The following is a 25,147-nucleotide window of genomic DNA, read 5'->3' as shown; positions in this document are numbered from 1 at the left end:
AACCAAGGCTGAGACCTCCCCCGGGGGGCAGGAAGACCCTCCGTGGCCATGAACTGTACACACAAGGCGAAGTGGGTGTTGATTCAACAGTGCGTTTTTTTTTTTTTTTTTTTTTAACTGGAAGTACTTGGACCAATATGCGCATTATAGTATGCATGCGTGCACACACACACACACACACACACACACACAAGCGCACAAGCACATACACACACTCTTTGCTTGTAACGAGGATAGATTGTACTCTGGACAAAGGTCACGGCCAAAGCCAGGGCTGCCCAGACAACCTCTGACCCCCAGATGCTCCCCCACACCCGGCCTTCAGTGTCCTCTCACATTTCACACACATTTCACAAAGTTGTGTTGATCTGATAACATACACACACACACACACATGCTTTCAAGTGACATAAAATGTAATTTAAATTACAGTACATTTTACTATATATATTTTTATGTATGTAACCAGTCGGCACGGTGGCCGACTGGTTAGAGCGTCAGCCTCATAGTTCTGAGGACCCGGGTTCAATCCTCGGCCCCGCCTGTGTGGAGTTTGCATGTTCTCCCCGTGCCTGCGTGGGTTTTCTCCGGGCACTCCGGTTTCCTCCCACATCCCAAAAACATGCATTAATTGGAGACTCTAAATTGCCTGTAGGCATGACTGTGAGTGCGAATGTTTGTTTGTTTCTATGTGCCCTGCGATTGGCTGGCAACCAGTTCAGGGCGTACCCCGCCTCCTGCCCGATGACAGCTGGGATAGGCTCCAGCACGCCCGCGACCCGAGTGAGGAGAAGCGGCTCAGAAAATGGATGGAAGGAGGGATATTTGTATGTAATTAAAATGGGTGTGTGGAAGATAAATGACAAAACATTTTTAAATTAATTTTGTGTTTTCAGTTTCTGTCCCCATCTCTTTGATTATGTATTGTTGGGGAAAAAAATTCCTAATCTCTTGATGCTAATTTTAAATATTATGCCGTATTTTCAGAAAATGTTTGCCTCAAGCATCTGTAATTGACTAAATATAAGAAAATAATAGTGTCTTAAACAAAGACTCAGACTAAAAAGACCCTTTTGTTGATTATTATGCGTCTAATGTCATTCGCCACATTATTATACAGGAATTCTACATTGTTGCCGCTGAGTGACCCTGAGGTTATCGCTACTGCCTTCAGTCCTCATTGATTTGCGGCTTAACAGTGCCACCTTGTGGCCAGGGCAGTCTACTGTCACAGTGAACCGTCTACCGTCCATCCATCCATTTTCTACAGCGCTTGTCCTCCTTATGTTCGTGGGTGGGCATGTTTTTGGAATGTGGGAGGAAGCAGGAAAACGTAAACTACACACAGGAAGGCCAGATCAAATTGTTATCATTACCGCTTCAAATTTTGATTGTCACTACCATATTCAGCATCTGTTACACTAGTACACGGGTCCTTTGCTTTATGACTGTCCCGACATACGAGGTTTCAAGGTTAGGAATACATTGAACTATGTCAGAACACATGGTGTGGCACAAGGCCTGCGGTAAGCCCAGTTACTGCCTTACTTACTGGTTTTTGTTTGATTGTTTTCTATTCACGGACTAAGAAGTGTTTTTTTTTTAACACAAATATGTACTGTACTTCTGACTTTAGTACTGCATTAGCATAGGTTGAATAGGAGAACACGCAAACTCCACACATGAGGACCTGAGATTCGAACCCAGAACCTCAGAACTTGTTGGCAGACCTGCCAACCACTACAGTGTTCCACAGCTCATCATTTGCAGAAACAGGCCCCTGCTGCAAGGTAGAGCCAGAGTTGCCAATGCACTTTTGAGTCATTTATGAACGCCGGGAGAACAGTAAAACACAATGAGCACAGCTGTCAGCCACAGCTCTCAGTTAGATACTCATGCAGACTTGCTAATGTCACACGCCACACTGCCAGGCCACACCTCCTAAAGGCACATGCATGTAGACCAGGAATTTCAAACCTTTATGGAGCCAAGGCACATATTTTACAATTGAAAAATCTCACGGCACACCGACAAACTAAAATGTCCCAAAAAGTGGATACATAAATTATTGTATGTACTTCCTGCCATCTAATAGGAGAGCATTTATTTGTTCTGTCTGTCACTATGCCTCACTGGCATAAATAGATGAGCAAAGATACATTATTTCTTGTAAATCAATATTTTTTTGAGCATTTAAGTAAAATTTGATCATTTCCCATCGGCACGCGTGAAAAGCGCTCACGGCACACCGGTTGGGAATCACTGATGTAGACAGACACTAAACTACAGTACATGCAGTATTTCCTATACATTTGATGCTTGCAAATTCACCAGTGGCTTAACAAGTTGAAATGCATTTAAAGTGTGTGGGAGATTTGTAAAAAAAAAAAAAATGTTTCCCCTTCAAATCTACGGTCTATATTCTGTGGGGGAAGGGGGGGCATCCTCCCCCCAGCCTAAAGTTTTGAGCAGTGGTGGGTGTCATCGATTTTGAACACCATCAATTTTCCGAGGCTTTTTGCACGGCCTCACGTGTGGGACGGTCAGCCCTACATACATACAGTACATGCTTACAGTGCAGTGCGTTGAGACTCTTTCCTACCAGTGTTGTTGCATGAGTGGCAATTTCCAGCTGCGCCGTCACTTTCCACCAGTCATCCTCCCTCTTTGTTTTCTATTCCTCTCACTCTGTGACATATTTACCCTCCCTCCTTTCTTTCTCTCTCTCTTCTTTCACTGTCATCCTGCCTTCTTCCTCCCTTACCTTTGAGCCGACTTCCCACTCTTTTTGACCCTCACTTCCTGTCGTGGTGACGAAGGAGGCGGGGCTTAGGTTGAGTGAGTGAGTGAGTGAGTGAGTGAGTGAGTAAAAGAGAGAGAGAGAGAGACTGTCCTTTTTTTGTGTGTGTTACAGGGAGTTATGCTTTATACACGTACACACGCATTGTTACGCTGACTTTATGACAGAGGCCGCAGCAGCAATAACAAAAAGCAAGGACTTGTTCTTCTCCACTATGTGGTTGCCAGGTCAGTTTGCAGTCCTTCATTTGGCAACCAATTACGCGTGTGCACGAGCAGGGGGCAGTGTGTGTGTGCGTGTGTGTGTGTGTTGAATTAGAAAGCCAGGGGTGGCCTTTGGGGGTAAAATGGACAGGAAATGTCAGTGTTTGTTACGAGGGGACTGCGATTAGCTACCATATGATTGGCTAAAAGTATTAAGCTTGCCAATAATTTCACTTTCACGTCACTTATTATTATTCGCTTGACCTCTCATGTCTCGGTAACATTTTGTCCAAAATCATTCTTGTATCTAAAATGAAACACTTAACCTTGTTGTGATGGTCAGCTGAGGCCGGCAAGGAGGTCAAGAGAGCTTGTTAGTCCGCCCAGGCAATTACCTTTTAAATGTCTCCTATCTGCCTCCCTCAGTGGTATTGCTGAGATGTCTTTTCATGTTATTAATAATTCTCCATATGAGCTGGATAAATTGACCCCCAACAGTGATGCAATGATGCTACAAATAGAAGTGTCACAAACTGAAATTTACGTGGTTTAACATGATCAAAATGCAACAATTCACTATTTTAGCTGCAGAAAAAGCCAGTACTGTATAATTGTCTTTCACTGTACGGGTACATCACATGGTTCTGCTTTATAGTGAGGTGTCTATTTAGACTCTAGTTACCAAACACATTTGATTTTAAAAAACAAAACAAAAAAAACTCAAGCTTAAATGGGCAATGTTAATTGAGCAAGTTTAATTTTATTCTTGTTTTTTTTTTTAAATATACCTTTTTCCTGTGAGGGGCATTTAATTGGTCCTCCAAGGGCCATGCTAAGCTGACGACGATATGATGCAACAATCATATATTTGCGGGTAAATTTTTAAAAACTTTTTGTTCAAGGTTTTATTTGTTGTAAGATTTGCACGGCGGTCATGTGTGGCCCATTTCCCGTAATTTGCCCACCCTGGAAACTGGTAAATTCGTAATTAAAGCTAAAATTAGAGCAAATTTAGGGGAGCTGACAAAACGTTCTGTAGTTTTACAGAAGGTATGCAACTTGTTTTGTTGTCCTAAACCCCCTGAGATGCAAAATCCTGTTTACAGAGGAAGTCCTAAAATATGATAAATTTAAATACCACCAATCATAGTAGAAAACAAACAAAGAGAAATTCATAGTAAAACAACCATCAATGGGGGAGAAATGTATATTATGAGCATTTATGGCAGGGGTGTCAAACTCATTTTTGTCACGGGCCACATCGTAGTTGTGACTTCCCTCGGAGGGCCGCTACGACTGTGAACCCATATAAATGAAAGATTACCACAGATATTCTAATTACATACAGTATACACAACACATTGATGAATAACCAGTTTTGAAATCACAAGCCTATAAAAACATGTTTTTCAACTATTACATTTCTTTTCAAAGGGGGATTGGTAACAAAAAATGCTTGCAAATATCTCAATGGCATTACACCAGAACACAATGAGCAATTTTGATTTGCTTTCGCGGGCCACATAAAATGATGTGGCGGCCGGATCTGGCCCCAGGCCATCAGTTTGACACCTGTGATTTATGGGTTAAGTGTTTTGGGCTTTTTATAACAGGTTTTTATTTGTTTTTTTGAATTGCATGGTGTGCCCAATTTAAATACTCTCGCACGTCATGTGTGGCCCACAAGCTGTAGGTTGTCCACTACTGAAACTGGCAAAGTTGAACCGGTAATTAAGTTGCTTAAACCAGGTCAAATCGAACTATTTTAAAATCTAGTAAGAAAAGTGAATTATTCTTATTCTGCTGACCTTTTTGTCCTTTTCTTACAGAAATTAAGTTATGATGTTTTGTGGTTAATAGTTGAGCGGGTCACATCGAGCCATGAACATTGTTGGTAAGAAACAAACACAACAGGAGGGTTGAACAACAAGCTAGAAAAGCTAGGGAGAATAGTACTGGTTAAATAATCCTATGTAGATTTACCTATTATGATCAAATTCTGCCTTGCCTTGACTTTTACTTCTCATAGGTACAGTAAGCAAATTGTTCCTGAAATTATTCCATTTCTCTTTACTGTGATCAGTAAGTACGTTTCTTAAAGAATGGCCACAGGAAATTATTTTTAACTCGTGCCACTTGTCTGTGTTACATCATGTATTCATGACACTGGATTATGCAGCACAAAATGTTGCACAATGGTGCTGAGATGCACTAGATAGTAGCATATACTGGATTTTGTCATTATGGACAAATAAACAGTTATTTTTAATTGTCTTATTTAAAGATGAAGTAAAAATGCTGTTAGCTGTTTCTGCAGGTGGACTGTTTGAACATGCTTATATTACGTAAGTAACACTCACTACTAATATTATTATAATGGGGAAGTAACGTGGGGAAGTGAAAGAATGCCAATGCATCTTGATGTACTGTGCCCCACACAACATTAGCTGCCACGTTAGGCACCAACATCTTCATGTCATCAGGGAATCAATATTGGCCGGGGCTCCTGTCCGGCGTGTAAGCGTGCACCTTTTAAGTACTGTAATGGGAGCAATGTCGCCATAATGGCTGTTTTATTACTTGGAGAGTCCTTCCCCCCCCCCCTGTTGTACACTGCCTTGCACCAAGAGTCAACTTGTGCCAATTGTACATTCACTTTTGTTGTTTTACTTAACCTGAAGTCTGTTGTTTCCACAACAAAAATATCAAAATGGAAGTTGTGGTCAAAAATTGAATTTTGAAACATTCATTTCATTCATTCATCTTCCGGCCCGCTTATCCTCACTAGGGTTGCGGGCGTGCTGGAGCCTACCCCAGCTATCTTCGGGCGAGAGGCGGGGTACACCCTGAACTGGTCGCCAGCCACTCGCAGGGCATAGAAACAAACAACCATTCACACTCACATTCACACCTACGGGCAATATAGAGTCTTCAATGAACCTACCATGCATGTTTTGGGGATGTGGGAGGAAACCGGAGTGCCCGGAGAAAACCCACGCGTGCACAGGGAGAACATCCAAACTCTACACAGGCGGGGCCGGAATTTGAACCCCGGTCCTCACTGTCAAGTGAATAAATTCATAACAGCTTCATTAACTGCACAGGCAACGTTTTAAGTATCATTATTTCTAACTTTGATAAGTTTAAACATGGGTTAAACTCAACTTAATAAAACTACAGTAAAGTGAAAGCTTTGCTGAGAGATACTGTCACCTAGTGGCCTAGCAAAAAAAAAAAAAAAATCTTATCAACATTGTTTTGAGTGAAATTTTAACATTAAACTAGCTCTCATCCAATTCTTAAGAGGGCTTAGCTACCGTGTAATAAAACTCTTTGAGCAAGGTGTTTACAGAGCGATATTCTCACCCAGTGGCCCAGGAACACATTTTTAATAAAAAATAAAAAACCTGATGCTCAACATTTTGACTCTAACTGTCATACAAGTGTAAAAGGGGTTAAATGCAGTGTTAAAATAATAAAGTAAAACTAATCACTCTTTGGGTTAGGTGTTTTCAGAGAGATCTGGTCACCTATTGGCCTAGCATCGAAGATAAAAGTTAAAGATACGGATAATCCACATTATTGTTTGTGGAATAACACACAGCTACTTGCTTTTTCACATTTTCCCACTTGTCCATCTCTGGTTATCTGTCTTTAGTGGCAGCACTCTCAACACAAAAAAAAAAGCCAAAGAAAAATCAAAAGATGATGCTCAATGTGCTGAAGCTTCACACACATGATAAAGCTTTGAAGTTTATTTTATTTTATTTTTATTTTTATTTTATTTTTTTGGGGGTGGGTGGCATATTTTCACTCCAAATTGTACCACTTTGGGGGCTTTTAGAGATCTTCCACTGCACGTCCCAGTTCAGGTTTTAGGACATCCATCCATCCATTTTTTTTACCGCTTAGCCTCACTAGGGTCGCGGGCTGCTGGAGCCTATCCGAGCTATCTTCGGGCGGGTGGCGGGGTACACCCTGAACCGGTCGCCAGCCAATCGCAGGGCACATAGAAACAAACAACCATTCGCACTCACATTCACACCTACGGGCAATTTAGGGTTTTCTATCAACCTACCACGCATGTTTTTGGGATGTGGGAGGAAAACGGAGTACCCGGAGAAAACCCACCCAGGCACGGGGAGTACTTGCAAACTCCACACAGGGGGGGCCAAGATTTTAACCCCGGTCCCCAAAACTGTGAGGCAGATGTGCTAACCGGTCAGGGTTTTAGGATTTATTTATTGAATTGATGATTTAAAAGTCATCAGTCCAGTCAACCACATTTGACTTTGATAATTGCTTTTTAAATGTATTTTAGAGGTGCAACAATTAATTTGATTAATTGACAACTAATCAATTATCAAATACATTTTCTAAACTAAACGATTTTGATCATTAATTAATTGTTTAGAGACACTGTTCAATTTAAAATGGTCAAAATTCACAGAAATGCAGCCTCCCAACAATCAATATTCTCAGATTTCTGTAGTCCCCCTTGGAAGCAGATTATCTACTATTATCTATTTACTTTGGAAAACAATGACAACATTTTTACTTATTTTCTAACATGGACCAAACCAGAAACTGAATCATAATCACTTAATGTTTGTGCATTTTTTCCACTGTCAATTTGAAATAATGTTCTGCTTTTGAAGAAAAGGCTAGAAATAGGTTAGTAACCTGCTTATCCAATTCATCAATGAATTTGAAAAAAATAATCAACACAGCAATTGATTATTAAAATAATAGTTAATTGCACCTAAATTATTTATTAAAATGCAAGTATTTTTTAATTTTGTACTTTCAAAAGTCACACTTGACCATTTGACGTTGTCATTTAATTGACATTGTTTTGAAGCATTTAAAAAAAACACACTTGACTACTTGACTCATAGTTTTAATTAATAAAATAAAATAGAAATGAAAACTAAAATAGAATATTAAGATTTTACTAAATGCAAACTAAACTTATTAAATTAAAATTTTTAATATTTTTTTGTATTTACATTTTATATATATATATATATATATATATATATATATATATATATATATATATATATATATATATATATATATAAAACAGCTAACTGTAGGCGAGGGGCGGCATACACCCTGAACTGGCCAATCGCAGAGCACATATAAACAAACAACCTTTCGCACTACAGTTAACCTACCATGCATGTTTTGAGAATGTGGAAGGAAACCCGCGTACCAAGAGAAAACCCACGCAGGCACAGGGAGGACATCAGAACTGTGAGGCAGATTAGCTAACCAGTCGCTCACTGTGCTGCCTAACTAAATAATAATGACAAATTATAAAATTTTTTGTAAATAAAAAAATTAAATGTTGTAGCTTTAATTTTGCGGGGAAATCTAGTTACGTTTTGTATTTTTTTTGTTTTTAATTTCCATCAGGGGACTAATAATCTTATATGTCAAAAAAGAATGCTTGAACATGTGACTAATAATTGATAACTATATAGTAATAAATGTTAATTTAAAAATGGCAAATGCTTTTAATATTTCTGTACAGAAATGTTTTAATTGATTGTTTTTTGAAGTCCAATTTTTATTGAACTTAATTTCCATCAGGGAACTATTAAAGTTGTCTGTCTGCCCATCTTTTTAACCATTTTGGTTCTCAAACTAGAGTCCACTAGCCGTAACTTGGGGAGGCCAAATTATTTACAAAAAATGTCATGTCATCTCACTATCTGTATAAAATTGTCTGTCTATCCAACTATGTACTGTGTCTCTTTCCATCCATCCACCCATACTTCTATCTCTCTGTTCCTCTACTCTCTAGCTATCATTGTTTTAGAGCAAAGAACAAGCAAGCGATTTCATGTCAAAAATCACCATCTGCCCCACTGCTGCTTCAAAAAACCAGTGTATGGCTGAAAGAGCAGGGTGGGGGGTTTAGTGTCTTTATTATGCAGGTGGCATGATATAATTAGTTGGTCGTTGGGCAGATTTGCATGTCTTCACAAAAGGGAAGTGGCTGTGTGTGTGCGTGTGTGCAAGATGGGCTCTCAAATAACTGCAACACAAGCTCATCGTGCTGTTTGTTAGTGAAGAAAGAGTGATTAGAAAAAGTACTCAATCCCTAAATAACTACAAAATAAGTACAGTTTCAACCACAAAGCCACGAGGACTCTTGATGAATGACACGCGCGAAACATTTCGAGCCTCCAAGAAGGACTCCTACGCAAACCCCTTGAGTTAAATTTAGCCTGAGCCCGGCCTACTCTCTTTAATTGGAAAGTATGAATGAATGAAAGCAAGTGGGCCGTGGTCGACTTGTCATGTGAGGGAGTCACCCACGTTCAGTGTACAGTGTGTGTGTGTGTGTCTTGTGCTGCAGGCGCCCCCTGCACCACAAGACTTCTCTCTTTCCCGTCGTGTCATCAACAAACACTATACGTGGTACAGCTTTTAAGATGTTTGTGTGTGTGTGTGTGCAGATATCAGGATGTCAAGGCCAGCTGAACTTGAGAAATTAGCGGCTGACTCACCGCTGGAGAGCAAAGGTGAGATGAACAACTGCTGCTGACAGTGCTGAGATTCAGAGGTGGCCCACGTACTCACACTGTGTTTCGGTAGAAGTATGAAAAGGTGTTTCAGCATTGTTCCATATCCTTGATAGCAAGCTTAAGTTCCATGTACTAGTGTGGTCTTTGCATTCACTAGTAACTAGTAAGAAAATTCAACGCACTTGTAGAACAACTGTCTGACTAGTGAACTTTTTCACTACGGTATGACATTTCTGTACACTAGTACTAATAAGACAACTCCCTATCATTAAAAGCCGTTTGAGCATTTATTTGATCAATGATATGAAATAAATGCTCAAACTGCTTAATAAAGTTTTTGGAGCATTTATTCCATATCCTTGATATGCAGATGAAGAACGATGCAGAACCGGTAGTACGCTCCTTGACCTAACTAGTGGTACGAGTAATGTTATGTTTTTTTCCACGACTGATTCCCACTACTGTATTAAAATTTCTGCCTACTAGTGGGACAACTATATGTTACTGGTGAGAAAAAAACTGTGTACTAGTTGCTACTAGTAGTACTTGTGAAGTGCTAAATGTTTTTAACTACGAGAATATTATAGTGTCACTAGTTGTACTACAGTAGTAACACACAGTTGTCAACTAGTGCACAGTTTTGCCTCACTAGTAGCATTTAGTTATCCTACTATTAAGCCAATGTTAACTAATTGCTCAAACGGCTATATTTGGTAATTTAGCGCACTAATAGAACGATTGTCGGACTAGTAAAAAAAATGTCCACATTTCTTTTTCCCTTTCTATTCTCCAGCTGCCTCACAATACTGAGTTTATCCCAACACTGTTGACAGCACTCGACTCAGTGTGTTGTATCTTACTCAACACTGCTTTACGTCTTTTCATGCAGATTCAGAGCTCAATGGATCTGACTCTAATCACCAGGTACGTCCAACTCTCCACTACTCCATCCATCCATCCATCAATCACTAGGGTTGCAATGGGGTAAGCTGGAGCCTATCCCTGCTGACTTTGAAGCGAGAGGCAGGGAACACCCTGGACTGGTTGCCAGCCAATGGCAGGGCACATATAGACAAACAACCTTTTTTACACTCACATTTGCACCAATTTACTTGAGATTTAAAAAAAAGAAAAAGAAATATATATATATATTTTGTGTTGTACAGGTTGAAGGTCACAATTGTGGATTTTTCTCTTTTAAATTATTTACTGTATCGTGGTCTCATTTTATTATACTTTTATTTCATGTTGCCCTTATTTAACCAGGTCAGTCCAGTTGAGACACAAGAATCTATTTTTCAAGGGAAGACTGCCTTAGACACCAAAATATATCACTGAAAACCTGGCATTTAAACAGTGTGCAAACCTTTTATATTTGCTGTATCTGACTGCAGGAATCTGTGTTCTTACAAAAACAGATGAGATGAGCAGATGAAAGATAAACAATCCTTATTTGAGCCCCCAAAATTTACGAATAAAATGTGTATATTGTATAATTGTATACATACAAAATAGGATTTTATTCTGGTGTGTCAAACTATTCAGGTATTTCGCATTAACAAATGCTGCCACCTGCAAGCCGTATATGGTATAAAACATTTATACTGAGCAGCCTGGACAGAGACGCACGTAATGATTTTAGGTTTCGTTTCCTGTTCTTTGGTCATGATTGCACTTTTCCTCTTTTCTGTTACTGTTGGCCTTCTGTAATTGCATCACAAAGCAAAATCCATAAAAAAATGTTAAACCTATATCTAACTGAATACACTGCAACGACAAGATATTTAATGTTCAAACTAATAATCTTTATGGTTTTTAGCAAATAATCATTAACTTAGAATATTATGGCTGCAACACGTTCCAAAAAAGCTGGGACAGGTGGCAAAAAAGAGTGAGAAAGTTGAGGAATGCTCATCAACACTTGTTTGGAATATCCCACAGGTGAACAGGCTAATGTGCCAATGTGCATGGCTAACTTACACATCTGTGAAGGCACCATTAATGCTGAAAGGTACATACAGGTTTTGGAGAAACATATGCTGCCATCCAAGCAACCTCTTTTTCATGGACGCCCCTGCTTTTTTCAGCAAGACAATGCCAAACCACATTCTGCACATGTTACAACAGCGTGGCTTCGTAGTAAAAGAGTGCGGGTACTAGACTGGCCTGCCTGCAGTCCAGACCTGTCTCCCATTGAAAATGTGTGGCGCATTATGAAGCGTAAAATACGACAACGGAGACCCCGGACTGTTGAACAGCTGAAGCTGTACATCAAGCAAGAATGGGAAAGAATTCCACCTAATTCCAAATATAGGTTGAACATGATTTGCAAATAATTGTATTCTGTTTTTTTTAATTTATGTTTAACACAACATCCCAACTTCATTGGCATAGGGGTTGTATTTTAAAAAAGAAAAAAAAATAATAATAAATTTTTAGACCTGTGAACTATGTTAAACATTTTGAATTATAAACTATGATCAGAACTATTTCGTTTTGGAACGGTGAACTGAACTTTGAAATAATTCATGTAGAAAATGAACTCTCCCGACACTGATCCTGTATTGTACCACATCACAATATATAGTATATCGCAGGTTTAAAAAAAAATCCCGTCATTTTTTTCCAATATCGTGCAGCCCTAGTCTGCCTAATCCATCCGTATAGAAAACGGATGGATTACGCCGTTGCAATTTGGATTTGAATTCCCTCTGTAGTAAATGTGATCTTCCCAAATACATTAAATCCTAACATCTCCAGCAAAACCTTTGAGTCAAAACAAAATGATTGTCGCATTTCCTTTTATGTGTTTGCCCTCCTTGGAAAGGAAAAATCACTTCTTCAATCAATACTTCAATTCTGTCCTTTTTATCTTCATCAAGGCTCAGTCAATGAAGGTCAATCCCTTTTCCCTTTCGCCAAGCCTGAGCAACAGCAAGGTGAGTGAGTCGTGTGTGTGTGTTTGTGCGTGTGTGTGTGGTTGGGATGGTCGGGGGGGTGGGGGGTATGGTCTCGTTTGTGTGTCCTCATGTTTGCTCACCTTTTGTGTCTTAATGTCACACAGAAAGGCGCTTGACAGCAAGGGGGATAGCACTGAATTGCTCCTTTTGTGTCCCTCCCCTATGAAAACAAGCAAGTCAGGATGGTGGTATTCCCCCCATTTCCCAGAACGCCTAAATAAAGCTATAGTGCTACAACTCACCACATTTGCATATGCTGTGAAGAAATGCAAACGAGTGCGCTGGAAGAGTCCAGTCTTTTCCTGTTTTAACATGGTTCAACCTGGAAAGAACATCATCGCTTTGTGCAAGTGAAAAGAAGATGGCTGGTACCATTGTGTCCTGTAAAATGACAAAACAAAAACCTTGTGAGACAGGTCAATTTTACACAACTACTCATCTTGGTTCACACTGGGTTGATGTGGAAAAACAATGAAAATATTTTTGACATTTTTTTTCAGAATTTCACAAAAAACATGTTTATACAATTGGAATTAAGAGATAAGATACTGTATACAGTGTGCCAATGTCTTTGTATAGAGCTGCAACTAATGATTATTTTAATAATCGATTCATCTATAGATTTTTTTTCAATTATTGACAAATTGGAGGACTTTTTAATGTTGTTTTAATTTTTATCCCTTTATTCAAAAACATTACTTTAGTTCCAATTGACAGTGCAGCAAATGCACAAATATACATTGGTTATGATTCAGTTACCGTTTTGATCCGTAACATGTCACAAAATGTTCAAAAATGTTGCCATTGTTTTCCAAATTAAAGCGGATGTTTGCAAAAGATAATCCTGGGATTGGCTGGCAACCAGTTCAGGGTGTACCCCGCCTCCTGCCCAATGATAGCTGGGATAGGCTCAAGCACGCCCGCGACCCTAATGAGGAGAAGCGGCTCAGAAAATGGATGGATGAATGGATGGACAAAAGATAATCAGTCTGCTACTACTGCTACTACAGAAATCTGAGAATATTTACTGTTGAGAGGCTGAAATTCCAAGGATTTAAACAATGTTTCTTAACAATTGATCATGTTAATCATTAGTTCTTGATTAATCGATAAATTGTTGCATCTGGTGTATTTTATCCCTAAATTAAATGATTAGACAAAGGAAATAAAAATTAAGACTCAATCAACCTTTTTAGTCACTGTGCAGGGCACAGGTACTCAGTAAAAATAGGTCTGCCACATAGTGTTGAGATAGCACTCAATTCCACTTCTGATGCCAATGTGGCAAGCGGTCCTATCAGATTTCATGATTGTGCATTTGTACACGATCGAGGCAGCAGGTAGCTTGTTAATGTTCCTTTTCCTTTATTCTCCTTCTTGCTTTTAGAATAAGATGGAAGAGTGTGGCGAGATGTCCCCGGCACTTCCTCCCTCTCACGGCCCGTCCGCCTCCCAGACGGCACTGCAACACACACAGCTCATGCTGACCGGATCCCAGCTGGCAGGGGTGAGACGTCACGTTCCCACTCATTCCCTATGCCATCGTCACTGTAATGACTATATAGTTCACTAACAAATCCACTAGAAATCCTATATAGTGATTAAGGAGTAGGCAATAAATGAATGATAGCTGTGCTCATCAATTATCGTTCTTCAATCATTCACTTATTCCATTCATCTTATTCCCTGAATAATGATGAGAGGCGATTGTGTATATGTAATACTGTAATATGATAAGTAGGGCCAGACGTACTGTACATGGATTTTTTTAGGTCAATGCAGATTCTGATATTTGGCAGACAAAAATTCCGACAACCAATTAATCGGTTGACTAATTTAAAAAATATATATAAATACTTTTTATAGTGAATTAAATAGCTTCATTTCTAGTCCCTTAATGCTTACAGCAACAAAGATATGAATGTCAGGCAAAATATTTGACTGTTTTGCAATACTTTGTCCTTTAGTATCTGTTTAACTTTACAACAGAGGAATTTTCATGTACAAAAACAAGCAGAAAGCATTAACTGATTAAGTTATCTTTTAATTTAGGCCATAGATGTATGCAGTATATAAGCAACATCATGAGTGAAGTAACTGGCAAAACATTATTAATGCATGACAGCCTTTAATGTTAAATTACATTTCTTCTACTTCATTATTTTCTTTGCCATGAAGTGATGACAAAATAAAGCCCAGGCACGTCTTTCCCATGTCAAAACATCTCATCTTTGCCAGAATTGCATTGAATTCATTCTAGTCTCACCACATATTTGAACAGCACAACAAAATGGCAAACACACTATTTAGGGCACTATGTAGTGGATAGGGAGTGATTCCAAACACAGCCATACACTCACACACTCTCTGTTGGGCTCACTCTTTGCTTTTGCTTTGGCTTGCAACTTCTTATTAACACTTCCTCTCCCGCCTTGGCGCCGCTCCCAGCTCACGGCTCTGTTGCCGGCGCAGCAGCAGCTTCTGTTGCAGCAGGCCCAGGCTCAGCTGCTGGCCGCCGCCGTGCAGCAGTCCAGCGCCGCGCACGCCGCTCACGCCGCTCACGCCGCCGCCCAGGCCAATCAGCAAGCTCAGGCAGCGGCCGCCGTGGCAGCCAATCATCAGGCCCAGAAGCAGCAGCAGCAACATACACAGCAGGCACAGCAGCAGCAGCAGCAGCAGGCGGTGCAAACAGGCCAGCAGGGTCAGGGACAGAGCACACAGGAACACACTGCCCAAAGCGTCCCTGCCCCACCTCCTCCGCCCCAGCTTGCCCTCTCTCAGCCAATCCAGCTCACCGCCCAGGTACTGGCAGCCAATCGGAGCCGTCGAGGGCGTTACGAAGTGAGCCTTCAACAGTGGTTCTCAAACTGGGGTCCACAAGCCCTACCTTGGGGAGGCCAAATTATTTACAACAAATGTCGAATCATTTTTCAAAAAGTGCATAGAGTGAAGCCCCACCTATTCACGAATTCACCTGTTTTTGTTTAGTTGTTTTCTTGTGGAACCTATCCTTAGCTATTTCACTGATAAGCTCACCTATTTGCATTTTCTTTTGCTATTGCTGTAAAAGCCCAAGATGCCAGAAGATGGCACTAAAGCCCTTGACTAATGGGAAAGTAGAAATGTGTGTCATGGAAGTATGTTGAATTGATACATCTTGACTCTTCTAAGATCTTAGTATGTTGAGGCGGAGCTAGGTTTAGCCCAGGTTGTTAGCGGACGGTACGGAGAGTCTTCTCCACTTTTGCATATTTTTGCCCTGCTGCGTGGCTACTAAAAAGGTGAAGCTAATGGAGGACAGAGGTCTTGTTATTGCTTGACAATTGCTATTTTTACTGGTTGCGAGGGCAACATACGCGCAAACTTGACCTGCATTTTTTTCAAAATCAAAATCAGATCATCTAAGCCATTAAGCCATTTATTTTAAGACTAATTTAAGATGACTTTTAAATAATATTTAGGTGTTTTAGGCTTATAGTTTGTGGTGCGTTTACAGTTTAAACTTTATTTAGGCACGTTTTTGAAAACCTCATGTCGTTTGTTAGCATTAGCTTTTTAATAGCCACTTAGCACATTCAATACACATACGGTGAAGACTCTCCGTAATCTCTTTCACTAACAACCCAGGCGAAACTTAGCTCCTCCTCTTAGTCTTTCATTTGAGATAGATCACTCAGGTCAAATAGTGGAGTACAGAGTCCAAAGCAAACATGGCGAAGCCGCATTTAGCTGTTATGCTGCACACAAATCCAATAGGTTGCCAACAGAAGCGACGTCAGCGCCAAATGTAAATGTTTTTAAGTCCAGGTTAAAAACTCATCTTTTTTCTCATGCTTTTTAGAGCATTTCCACTTTTAAATCATATTCCTTGCTCTGTACGCTGTTTTAATTGTATTTTTATTTTTCTCTTTGTTTTAAATGTTTAGGAGCTGTTTATTTTTCGTTGTTTTCAAATGCTTTTAATCATGTAAAGCACATTGAGTTATAGTGTGTATGAAATGCGCCATATAAATAAATTTGCTTTGCTTTGCTTTCCTCGACAGCAATTACAACTTTCCTATCAGTCAGGGCTTTGGCGCCATCTTGTGGCATTTTAGGGTGTTACAGAAACAACTTCAAATAAGTGAGTTTTCAACGATTTTAGGTTCCATGGGAAAAAACACAAATAGGTGATTCGTGAATAGCAAACAGTGAATGGGTGAGGGTTCACTATACTGAGGTTGAAATGTTACAAAAGTAAACAATTCCCTCTGCATTTAGGGTTGCACATGGTAGTTAATTGGCATTAGGAATATGAGGCGCTCCTTGGGGAAAAAATGTTTGAGAACCACTGATTTTTGATTCCCGTTTTCACCTGGCATGCTATTTTCCCCCTGTTCTGCTTACACACACACTTCTGCCGTTCTTTTATTGTGTCACATGGTCTTGGTTGTGGTCTTCATCAGGACATCCAGCAGCTGCTGCAGCTCCAGCAGCTGGTTTTGGTGCCCGGCCACTCGCTCCCGTCACCTGCACAGTTCCTCCTCCAACAAGCGCAGCAGGGCCAGCAAGGTAGAGTGACTTGGGGGGGGGGTATTCTTTTTTTAAAATAAAATTGAAAAAGTCTATTTTTTGAAGAATTTCATAAAGATTGAAATGCCATAATTGATTTCAGGACTCCTATCGACACCAAATCTTATTCCACTACCTCAACCAAACCAAGGGAGCCTCCTGTCTGCTCAGAGTAGAATGGGACTCCAAGCACAGGTAGGAGAAAATATTCATGCTGTTTGTTAGGCAAGGAAGCACATTTGGTTACTACGAGGCAGTGGGACAACGTTATTTGGGACGGGCAATGCAAATCAGTAAGAGTTTAGTCCATCATGTCAACTTGATTGTTCATTAATGGCATCATGATTCAATTGAGGCAAAACTGGAGTGCGCTACTTGGCTGCAATCAATGGAGGCGCTGTTGTAAGAACAAAATGACACCAGCTCGGACATACTGTACAAAAAACATCTGTTCAAAAACAGGAAACAGGAGTTCCGAACATTTAGAGAGCTTCTCTCCTCCCATTCTAAAAATACAAGTCAATTAATGGACTTAATTAATCAATAAATTAATCAAATGCCCAACATACGTGATGCAGCTTTAATGCAATTATTGTATTGTATTACTTTAATTATATTTATTTAAGTAAAATTGATTTAATAAAAATGATAACCTATTTTTTCTTATATTCAATTTGTGAAATAAAAAAAAATATGTTCTTCCCAATCTGCATCATCATGTGATGCAGATGATTTAATGCCATTTATTGTATTATATTACATGTTATAATATTTATGTAAAATCGATCAATACAAATATTGTTACTTGTTTCTTATTCAATTCATAAAATAAATGTCTATCTCTGTGTAATGCAGTTTTTTGAATGAAATAGTTAAAATTAGAAAAATTAGATTACCATATAGTAATATAAAAACAGTATTATGAATTCATACAATTTTAAAATAAATTTTAAAAAATGCCCCTCTCAACTTGTGAAGCAAGCATTTTTTGAAATCATGTTTGTATTTAAAAATACTATTATATTGTATCCTATTTATTCAATTAAATGAAAACATGAATTAATAAATATTTTATTTATTGATTATGTAGTATGCAGATTAATTCATATACATACATTGACATTAGATTAAATTAAATTACGTGTTGATCGGCAAGTGGTTAGGAAATCGACCTCACAGTTCTGAGGTTGTTGTTCGAATCCGGGGTCTGGTATTTTCTCCGGGTACTCCAGTTTCCTTCCACGTGCCGGAAACATGCATGTTAAATTCATTGAAGACTCTGGATTGTTCCCCGGTGTAATGGTTGTTTGTTTTCGTTTGTCTACATGTGCCCTGCGATTGGCTAGCGACCAGTCCTGGGTGTAGCCAGCCCCTGGCCTGAAATCAGCTGGCATAGGCTCCAGAAACCTTATGTGTTACTATTAACGTGTGAATGGGGGTGTATTGTTTCAGCGAGACAAGAGCATGGAGGTGAGCGGTGGCGGGGGCGGCCTGAGCACGGTGCCCCCCGTACCCTCTCACCCCGAGGAGCCTAGCGACCTGGAGGAGCTGGAGCAGTTCGCCCGGACTTTCAAACAGAGACGCATAAAACTGGGCTTCACACAGGTCAGGACGTCAACATTCCTATCCTCTGTACTTTTGTGTGTTTTCTGCTGAGTCAACGTGGCGATCCTTGCAGGGAGATGTCGGCCTGGCCATGGGGAAGCTGTACGGCAACGACTTCAGCCAGACCACCATCTCCCGCTTTGAGGCCCTCAACCTGAGCTTTAAGAACATGTGCAAGCTGAAACCGCTGCTGGAGAAGTGGCTCAACGATGCAGGTTCGACCCTCCTCCTCTTGAGTATAAATGCATTAGATGACAGCTGGATAGACTGTGACTGTGGGTTGGTGACTGCCCACATTCCAGAGACCATGTCCATAGACAGCACCCTTCCCAGCCCCAGCTCGCTATCCTCGCCATCGCTGGGCTTCGACGGCATGCCGGGCCGCCGCAGAAAGAAGAGAACCAGCATCGAGACCAATGTACGCGTTGCCCTGGAGCGTGCTTTCTTGACGGTAAGACACAGGCCTCGTTTGAGTACTTCGATTTTAAGATTCAATAAAGTGCTCGAAATTTTATTCCTTTTTAAAAGTTTCATTGTAACATGGAGAGAAAAAAAACATTGATCAATAAATAACTTTAAATTCTTCTCATTCATATTATTATGATGCAAAAAAAAAGATATTTTTCCCAATTATGTTATTTTTGTTTTTTAATTGCCAATTAATCAATAGACTGTGAGTTGTGAGAGTCATGAATTTACCCAACACGATTAATAAAGTATCTTTCTAAACTATCTATCAATCTAGCCATCCATCCATCCAAACGATCATTGTTGATTAAATTCTGAGAGGCAAGAACTCACCGTAAAGCTAATTGTAAAATAATTAGAATATTTAAAATGTTCTTTTTGAATATTTTAAATGAAAGATAATGGTGATTAAACATTGTTGAATAAATGGTGAGATAAGCATTTACTGACACATTATTTTAATTTTATATTTTCTTCCTGGCCATTTACATTTCTGATTTAATGCTCCAAGACATGTATTTACACTAACGCTATTGTTAATTGTTAATATTTAGATTCAATGAAAATAGATATTTTTTCTTTTTGCCCATTTTAATTTTTTATTGTTGATTAGACATTATTGAGTAAATTCTGAAACAAGCATTTAACATTTTTTTTTAGATTTTGATTTTTTTAAAATAAAAATGTTGATTGAATAATATTGTTTTAATTACTGAAGAAGCATTTTATGCAAATGCTAATTTAAACAAATATTCTGATAACAAATTTTGTGGCAGGGTTGCAACGATTATTTTAATAATTGATTAATCTGTCAATTATTTTTTTTATTAATCGATGAATCAGATTTTAAAAAGTTTTCTTTTTATCCCTTTATTCAAAAACAGGACATTATTTCAAATTGAAGGTGCACAAACATCCACAAATCCACAAACAGATTGATTATAATTCAGTTACTGGTTTGGTGTACCATCCGTCAGAAAACCGGCAAAAATGTTGATCATCATTTTCCAAAGTATAAGCAGATTTTTGCAAATTTCCTATTTTAATTCAACGAAGATAATCAGTCTGCTTTCATCGAGGATGACAGAAATCTGTGAGTATTTACTGTTGACTGGATTTGGACAATTTTATGTCACACAGGGTCTCTGAATCATTAATCCATCCATCCATTTTCTGTACCGTTCATCCTCACTAGGGTCGCGGGCGTGCTGGAGCCTATCCCAGCTATCTTCGGGCGAGAGGCGGGGGGGGGGGGGGGGGGGGGTACACCTTGAAGTGGTCGCCAGCCAATCGCAGGGCACATATAAACAAACAACCATTCACACTCACATTCACACCTATGGGCAATTTAGAGTCTTCAATCAATCTACCAAGCATGTTTTTGGTATGTGGGATGAAACCGGAGTTCCACACAGAGTTCAGAACTGTGAGGCAGATGTGCTAACCAGTGGCTCACCGTGCTGCCTGAATCATTAATCGTTTATCAAAATATAGTAGTTGTTGATTAATTAGTTGATGATTAATTGATTAATTTTTGCACCTCTGTTTTGTATCCAATATTGGTGAGGAACAAGCATTGACACTAATGTTAGTGTCCAAAAATATTGTATATCTTTTTATAAATTCTTCTTCATGTAATGTAATTGTTGCTTTATCTTAACACAACAGCAATCACGATAGTTAAACCAAAGTATACTTTTATTCTTTTATTTGTTTTTTGTAGTGACAATATTCATTTTAAAAAGTGACTAAATGTGAAAAAAAAACATGCATTGATGCAAGAAAATGATCCAAAATGTTTAAAATATTTTATTTTATATATTTTTAAATAGCGTCACAGTGGATGACTGGTTAGAGCGTCAGCCTCACAGTTCTGAGGACCCGGGTTCAATCCCCGGCCTCGCCTGTGTGGAGTTTGCATGTTCTCCCCGTGCCTGCTTGGGTTTTCTCCGGGCACTCCGGTTTCCTCCCTACATCCCAAAAACATGCATTAATTGGAGACTCTAAATTGCCCGTAGGTGTGAATGTGAGTGCGCATGGTTGTTTGTTTGTATGTGCCCTGCGATTGGCTGGCAACCAGTCCAGGGTGTACCCCGCCTCCTGCCCGATGATAGCTGGGATAGGCTCCAGCACGCCCGCGACCCGTGTGAGGAGAAGCGGCTCAGAAAATGGATGGATGGATGGATGGATGGTTTTAATTCAAAGAATGCAGCTCTTATGCTTTTTACCACACCCAGGGGGCATAATGGCTTGACATCTTTGGGGTGCTATAGAATGCTGTGGTGTATTAACCAGGGCTTTTTCAGTTTGCATCACTCAGCATTCAGTTCCAGAAGGAAAATTTCAATTTCTACTTTTGTGCTGAAGTCAAGCATTGCATTATAAATGTTGTAGTGGTCCGTGTTTGCTGAAGGAGCTGAACTGCCGTTGCAGAACCAGAAGCCTACCTCAGAAGGAGATCCTGCTGCTCGCCGAGCAGCTCATCATGGAGAAGGAGGTGATCCGGGTGTGGTTCTGCAACCGCCGACAGAAGGAGAAACGCATCAACCCCAGCAGTTCCACCCCTCCCCTGCCCAACCAGCCTGCCAGCGCCCCGCCCGCGCACAAGGCCCCCTGCTACAGCTCCAACATGGTGCGTCAGTTGGCATCTTTGATGTTTGATCTTAAAAATAAATACAATCTTCCCCAATCTGCGGCATTGCAGTTCACCTATCCCACCCCGGCTATACTTAAATTTTTTTATATAACAAGTCTACTTGTCTGTCGCTATATTACGGAAATCTGCGTTTTATAGCGGCCATTTTTTAAGTTGTTTTTTTTTAACAGCTTTAGTCGTTAACATAAATATTCTACAGCAGGGGTTCTAAAAAATTTGGGGTCCAGGCATCCCTTACAGAGAATATTTTTTTACAAGGACCCCTTCATAATCCCAACAGCAATACATTGGAATGTTAGTAAAATACACTGTAATTGTTGTTATTTTTTTCAAGAAAAAAAAACAAAGACATATGTGGTCAGGATCAAAACTTGTAATCCTATGAGAATTAAGGTGCTTTTTTCCATGGTTGTCGTGACATTACGAAGTTGAAGTAAAAATTTAATGAGGGAAGAGGCACATTTTCAGAACTGTGAGGCAGATGTGCTAACCAGTTGTCCACCGTGCTGCCTATAAACTTTTCCATGATATTCAAATGTTTTGGAAAGGGTGTGTGTGTGTGTGTGTGTGTGTGTGTGTGTGTACACACACACACAGTTCTAAGGTCCCGGGTTCAGTCCCCGGCCCCGCCTGTGTGGAGTTTGCATGTTCTCCCCGTGCCTGCGTGGGTTTTCTCCGGGCACTCCGGTTTCCTCCCAAAACATGCATTAATTGAGACTCTAAATTGCCTGTAGGTGTGCATGTGAGTGCGACTGGTTGTTTGTTTGTATGTGCCCTGCGATTGGCTGGCAACCAGTTCAGGGTGTACCTCCTGTCCGATGACAGCTGGGATAGCACGCCCGCGACCCGAGTGAGGAGAAGCGGCTCAGAAAATGGATATATATATATATATATATATATATATATATATATACACACACACACACACACACACACACACACACACACACACACACACTAGGGTCGCAGGCGTGCTGGATCCTATCCCAGGTACCTTCGGTCGAGAGGCAGGGTACACCCTGAACTGGTCGCCAGCCAATCGCAGATATATATATATAAAAAAATAATACAACCTATTAATTATTGGTAATTATTATGCGGACCCAAAAGGTACGGCATGTGGACCCCTGGGCTCCCTGGACCCCAGTTTGAAACTGTCGCTCTTCAACAGTGGAACATTTAAATATTGATTGATATGCTATAAAAGTCAACATGTATATAAAATAAGGAACATTTACGCTGTATCATGTGATTTTCAAGCTCTTATTATTGTTATTGTATTTTTATCTGTCACTTGTTTCCCCTCGATGACAGATGAGCAGCCAGCTGACACAGGCCGTGACCAGTCTCAGTAGCACAACGGCGACCACCATGTCCCCCATCTGCCCCCTGACCTCCAGCCTGGGCTCCAGCCTCACCTCCAGCTCTGCGCCGTCCCCGGTGACCCCTCCTCCTGCTCCTCCCGCTGCTCCTCCACGCAGCACAGCCAGCCCGGCCAGCCACAGTACACTCAATCTCAATACTGGGTAAGATGTTCGCAAATTGTCGTCCCTTGCTTCACTTTTTGCAGCTTCACAGATTTTTATATCATACAGATCAAATTTTGTATTTCATATTTTTCGCTGTATCACAGTATTTCGCAGTGATTATTTTTCCACACGGACTGTTACTGCAGAGCATTAAGCGCAAGTCAGGACGGAAGAGTGCGTAAAAGCAAAGCAAATTTATTTATATAGCACATTTCATACACAAGCTAACTCAATGTGCTTTACATGATTAAAAGTATTTTTTTAAAAAGAAAAAAAAGCTTATAAACATTTAAAACAAAGAGGAAAAAATAGTACAATTGAAACAGCGTACAGTGCAAAAAATATTTAAAAGTACAAATGCTCTAAAAAGCATGGGGAAAAAAGAAGAGTTTTTAACCTGGACTTAAAAATATTCACACTTGGGGCTGACGTCACTTCTGTTGGCAACTTATTCCATTTGTGTGCAGCATAATAGCTAAATGCTGCTTCGCCATGTTTGCTTTGGACTCTGTGCTCCACTATTTGACCTGAGTCTGTCGATTTCAGAGTTTATTTCCCATTAGCATTTCTTTCATGTATTCAGGACCTAAACCATTTAGTGATTTATAGACCAGTAGCAGAGACTTGTGCAGAGACCAGTGCAAAGACTTTACAATTGGAGTAATTTGCTTTGACTTCTTTGTTCTGGTCAGAACCCGAGCTGCAGCATTCTGAATGCGCTGCAACTGTTTAATGCTCTTTTGGGGGAGTCCAGTCAGTAGACCATTACAATAGTCAAGTCTACTTGAGATAAAAGCATGGATGAGCTTCTCCTGGTCTGCTTGGCACATACAAGCCTTCACTCTGGATATGTTCTTCAGATGGTAGAAGGCAGTTTTAATAATTGATTTGATATGACTGTTGAAAGTCAGGTCGGAATCTATCAGTACACCAAGGTTTCAGACTTGGTCTTTGGTTTTTAAAGAGAGTGACTCCAGGTATTTACTAACAGCAATACTGTTTTCTTTATTGCCAAAAACAATTATCTCAGTTTTGTTATGGTTTAATTGAAGGAAATGTTGGCTCATCCAGTTATTTATCTGTTTTAGACAGTGACACAACACCTCAAATTGACTATAGTCATCTGGAGACACTGCTAGATATAATTATGTGTCATCTGCATAGCTATGATAGTCAAAATTAAAGTTCTGAAGAATTTGACCCAAGAGTAGCATATACAGGCTGAACAGGCAGGGTCCAAGAACTGACCCTTGAGGGACCCCATAGGTCATTGCCATTTGATCAGATTGAACATGTCCAATGGTTACAAAATAACTCCTTTCCTCCAGGTAGGACCTGAACCATTTAAGGACTGTTCCATTTAGTCCTACCCACGTTTCCAACATGTTCAGCAGTAAATTATGATCTACCGTCTCAAAAGCCGCACTGAGAGCCAAAAAGACCAGAATTGACACCTTTCCCGAGTCAGTATTCAACCTTATATCATTTAGCACTTTGATAAGAGCAGATTCTGTACTGTGATGAGTTCGGAAACCTGATTGAAATTTTTCAAAAAGTCCATTTAAGTTCAAGAAATTGCTGAGTTGATTAAAAACAACTTTTACAACAATCTTGGCTATGAAAGGGAGATATGAGATGTCTCTATAGCTTGCTAACATGGAAGCATCCATCGTTCTATTTTTTTAGAAGAGACAATGTCCAAAGTTTGGGATCATTTCACACTTAATAAAACAAGCAAAGGTGCAACGTGCCTATTGCAAAACTGGCTTAAGTTACACAACTGCACGTCTACAGTAAAGTAAACATCGTTAGCTAATTTAAGATTGCCTACCACGG

At 39.9% G+C, this 25,147-nt stretch overlaps 1 protein-coding gene across 1 annotated transcript in view; it reads left to right on the top strand.

Annotated features, from left to right (window-relative positions):
- The window catches only part of pou2f2b (POU class 2 homeobox 2b), a 92,888-nt gene that overhangs the window by 60,744 nt on the left and 6,997 nt on the right, over positions 1 to 25,147 (top strand). The window contains 14 exon segments of the mRNA XM_061674337.1: positions 9,474 to 9,539; positions 10,432 to 10,466; positions 12,425 to 12,481; positions 13,890 to 14,009; positions 14,951 to 15,055; positions 15,137 to 15,304; positions 16,948 to 17,053; positions 17,157 to 17,248; positions 18,506 to 18,658; positions 18,732 to 18,873; positions 18,961 to 19,109; positions 21,560 to 21,580; positions 21,582 to 21,758; positions 23,097 to 23,308. Coding sequence (XP_061530321.1) covers positions 9,474 to 9,539; positions 10,432 to 10,466; positions 12,425 to 12,481; positions 13,890 to 14,009; positions 14,951 to 15,055; positions 15,137 to 15,304; positions 16,948 to 17,053; positions 17,157 to 17,248; positions 18,506 to 18,658; positions 18,732 to 18,873; positions 18,961 to 19,109; positions 21,560 to 21,580; positions 21,582 to 21,758; positions 23,097 to 23,308 — 1,603 coding nt within the window.

This window comes from Phycodurus eques, chromosome 4, assembly GCF_024500275.1.
Source record: "Phycodurus eques isolate BA_2022a chromosome 4, UOR_Pequ_1.1, whole genome shotgun sequence".
Lineage (NCBI taxonomy): Eukaryota > Metazoa > Chordata > Actinopteri > Syngnathiformes > Syngnathidae > Phycodurus > Phycodurus eques.
The sequence above is the reverse complement of the archived record's forward strand: the minus strand, read 5'-3'. Positions and strand labels throughout refer to the sequence as shown.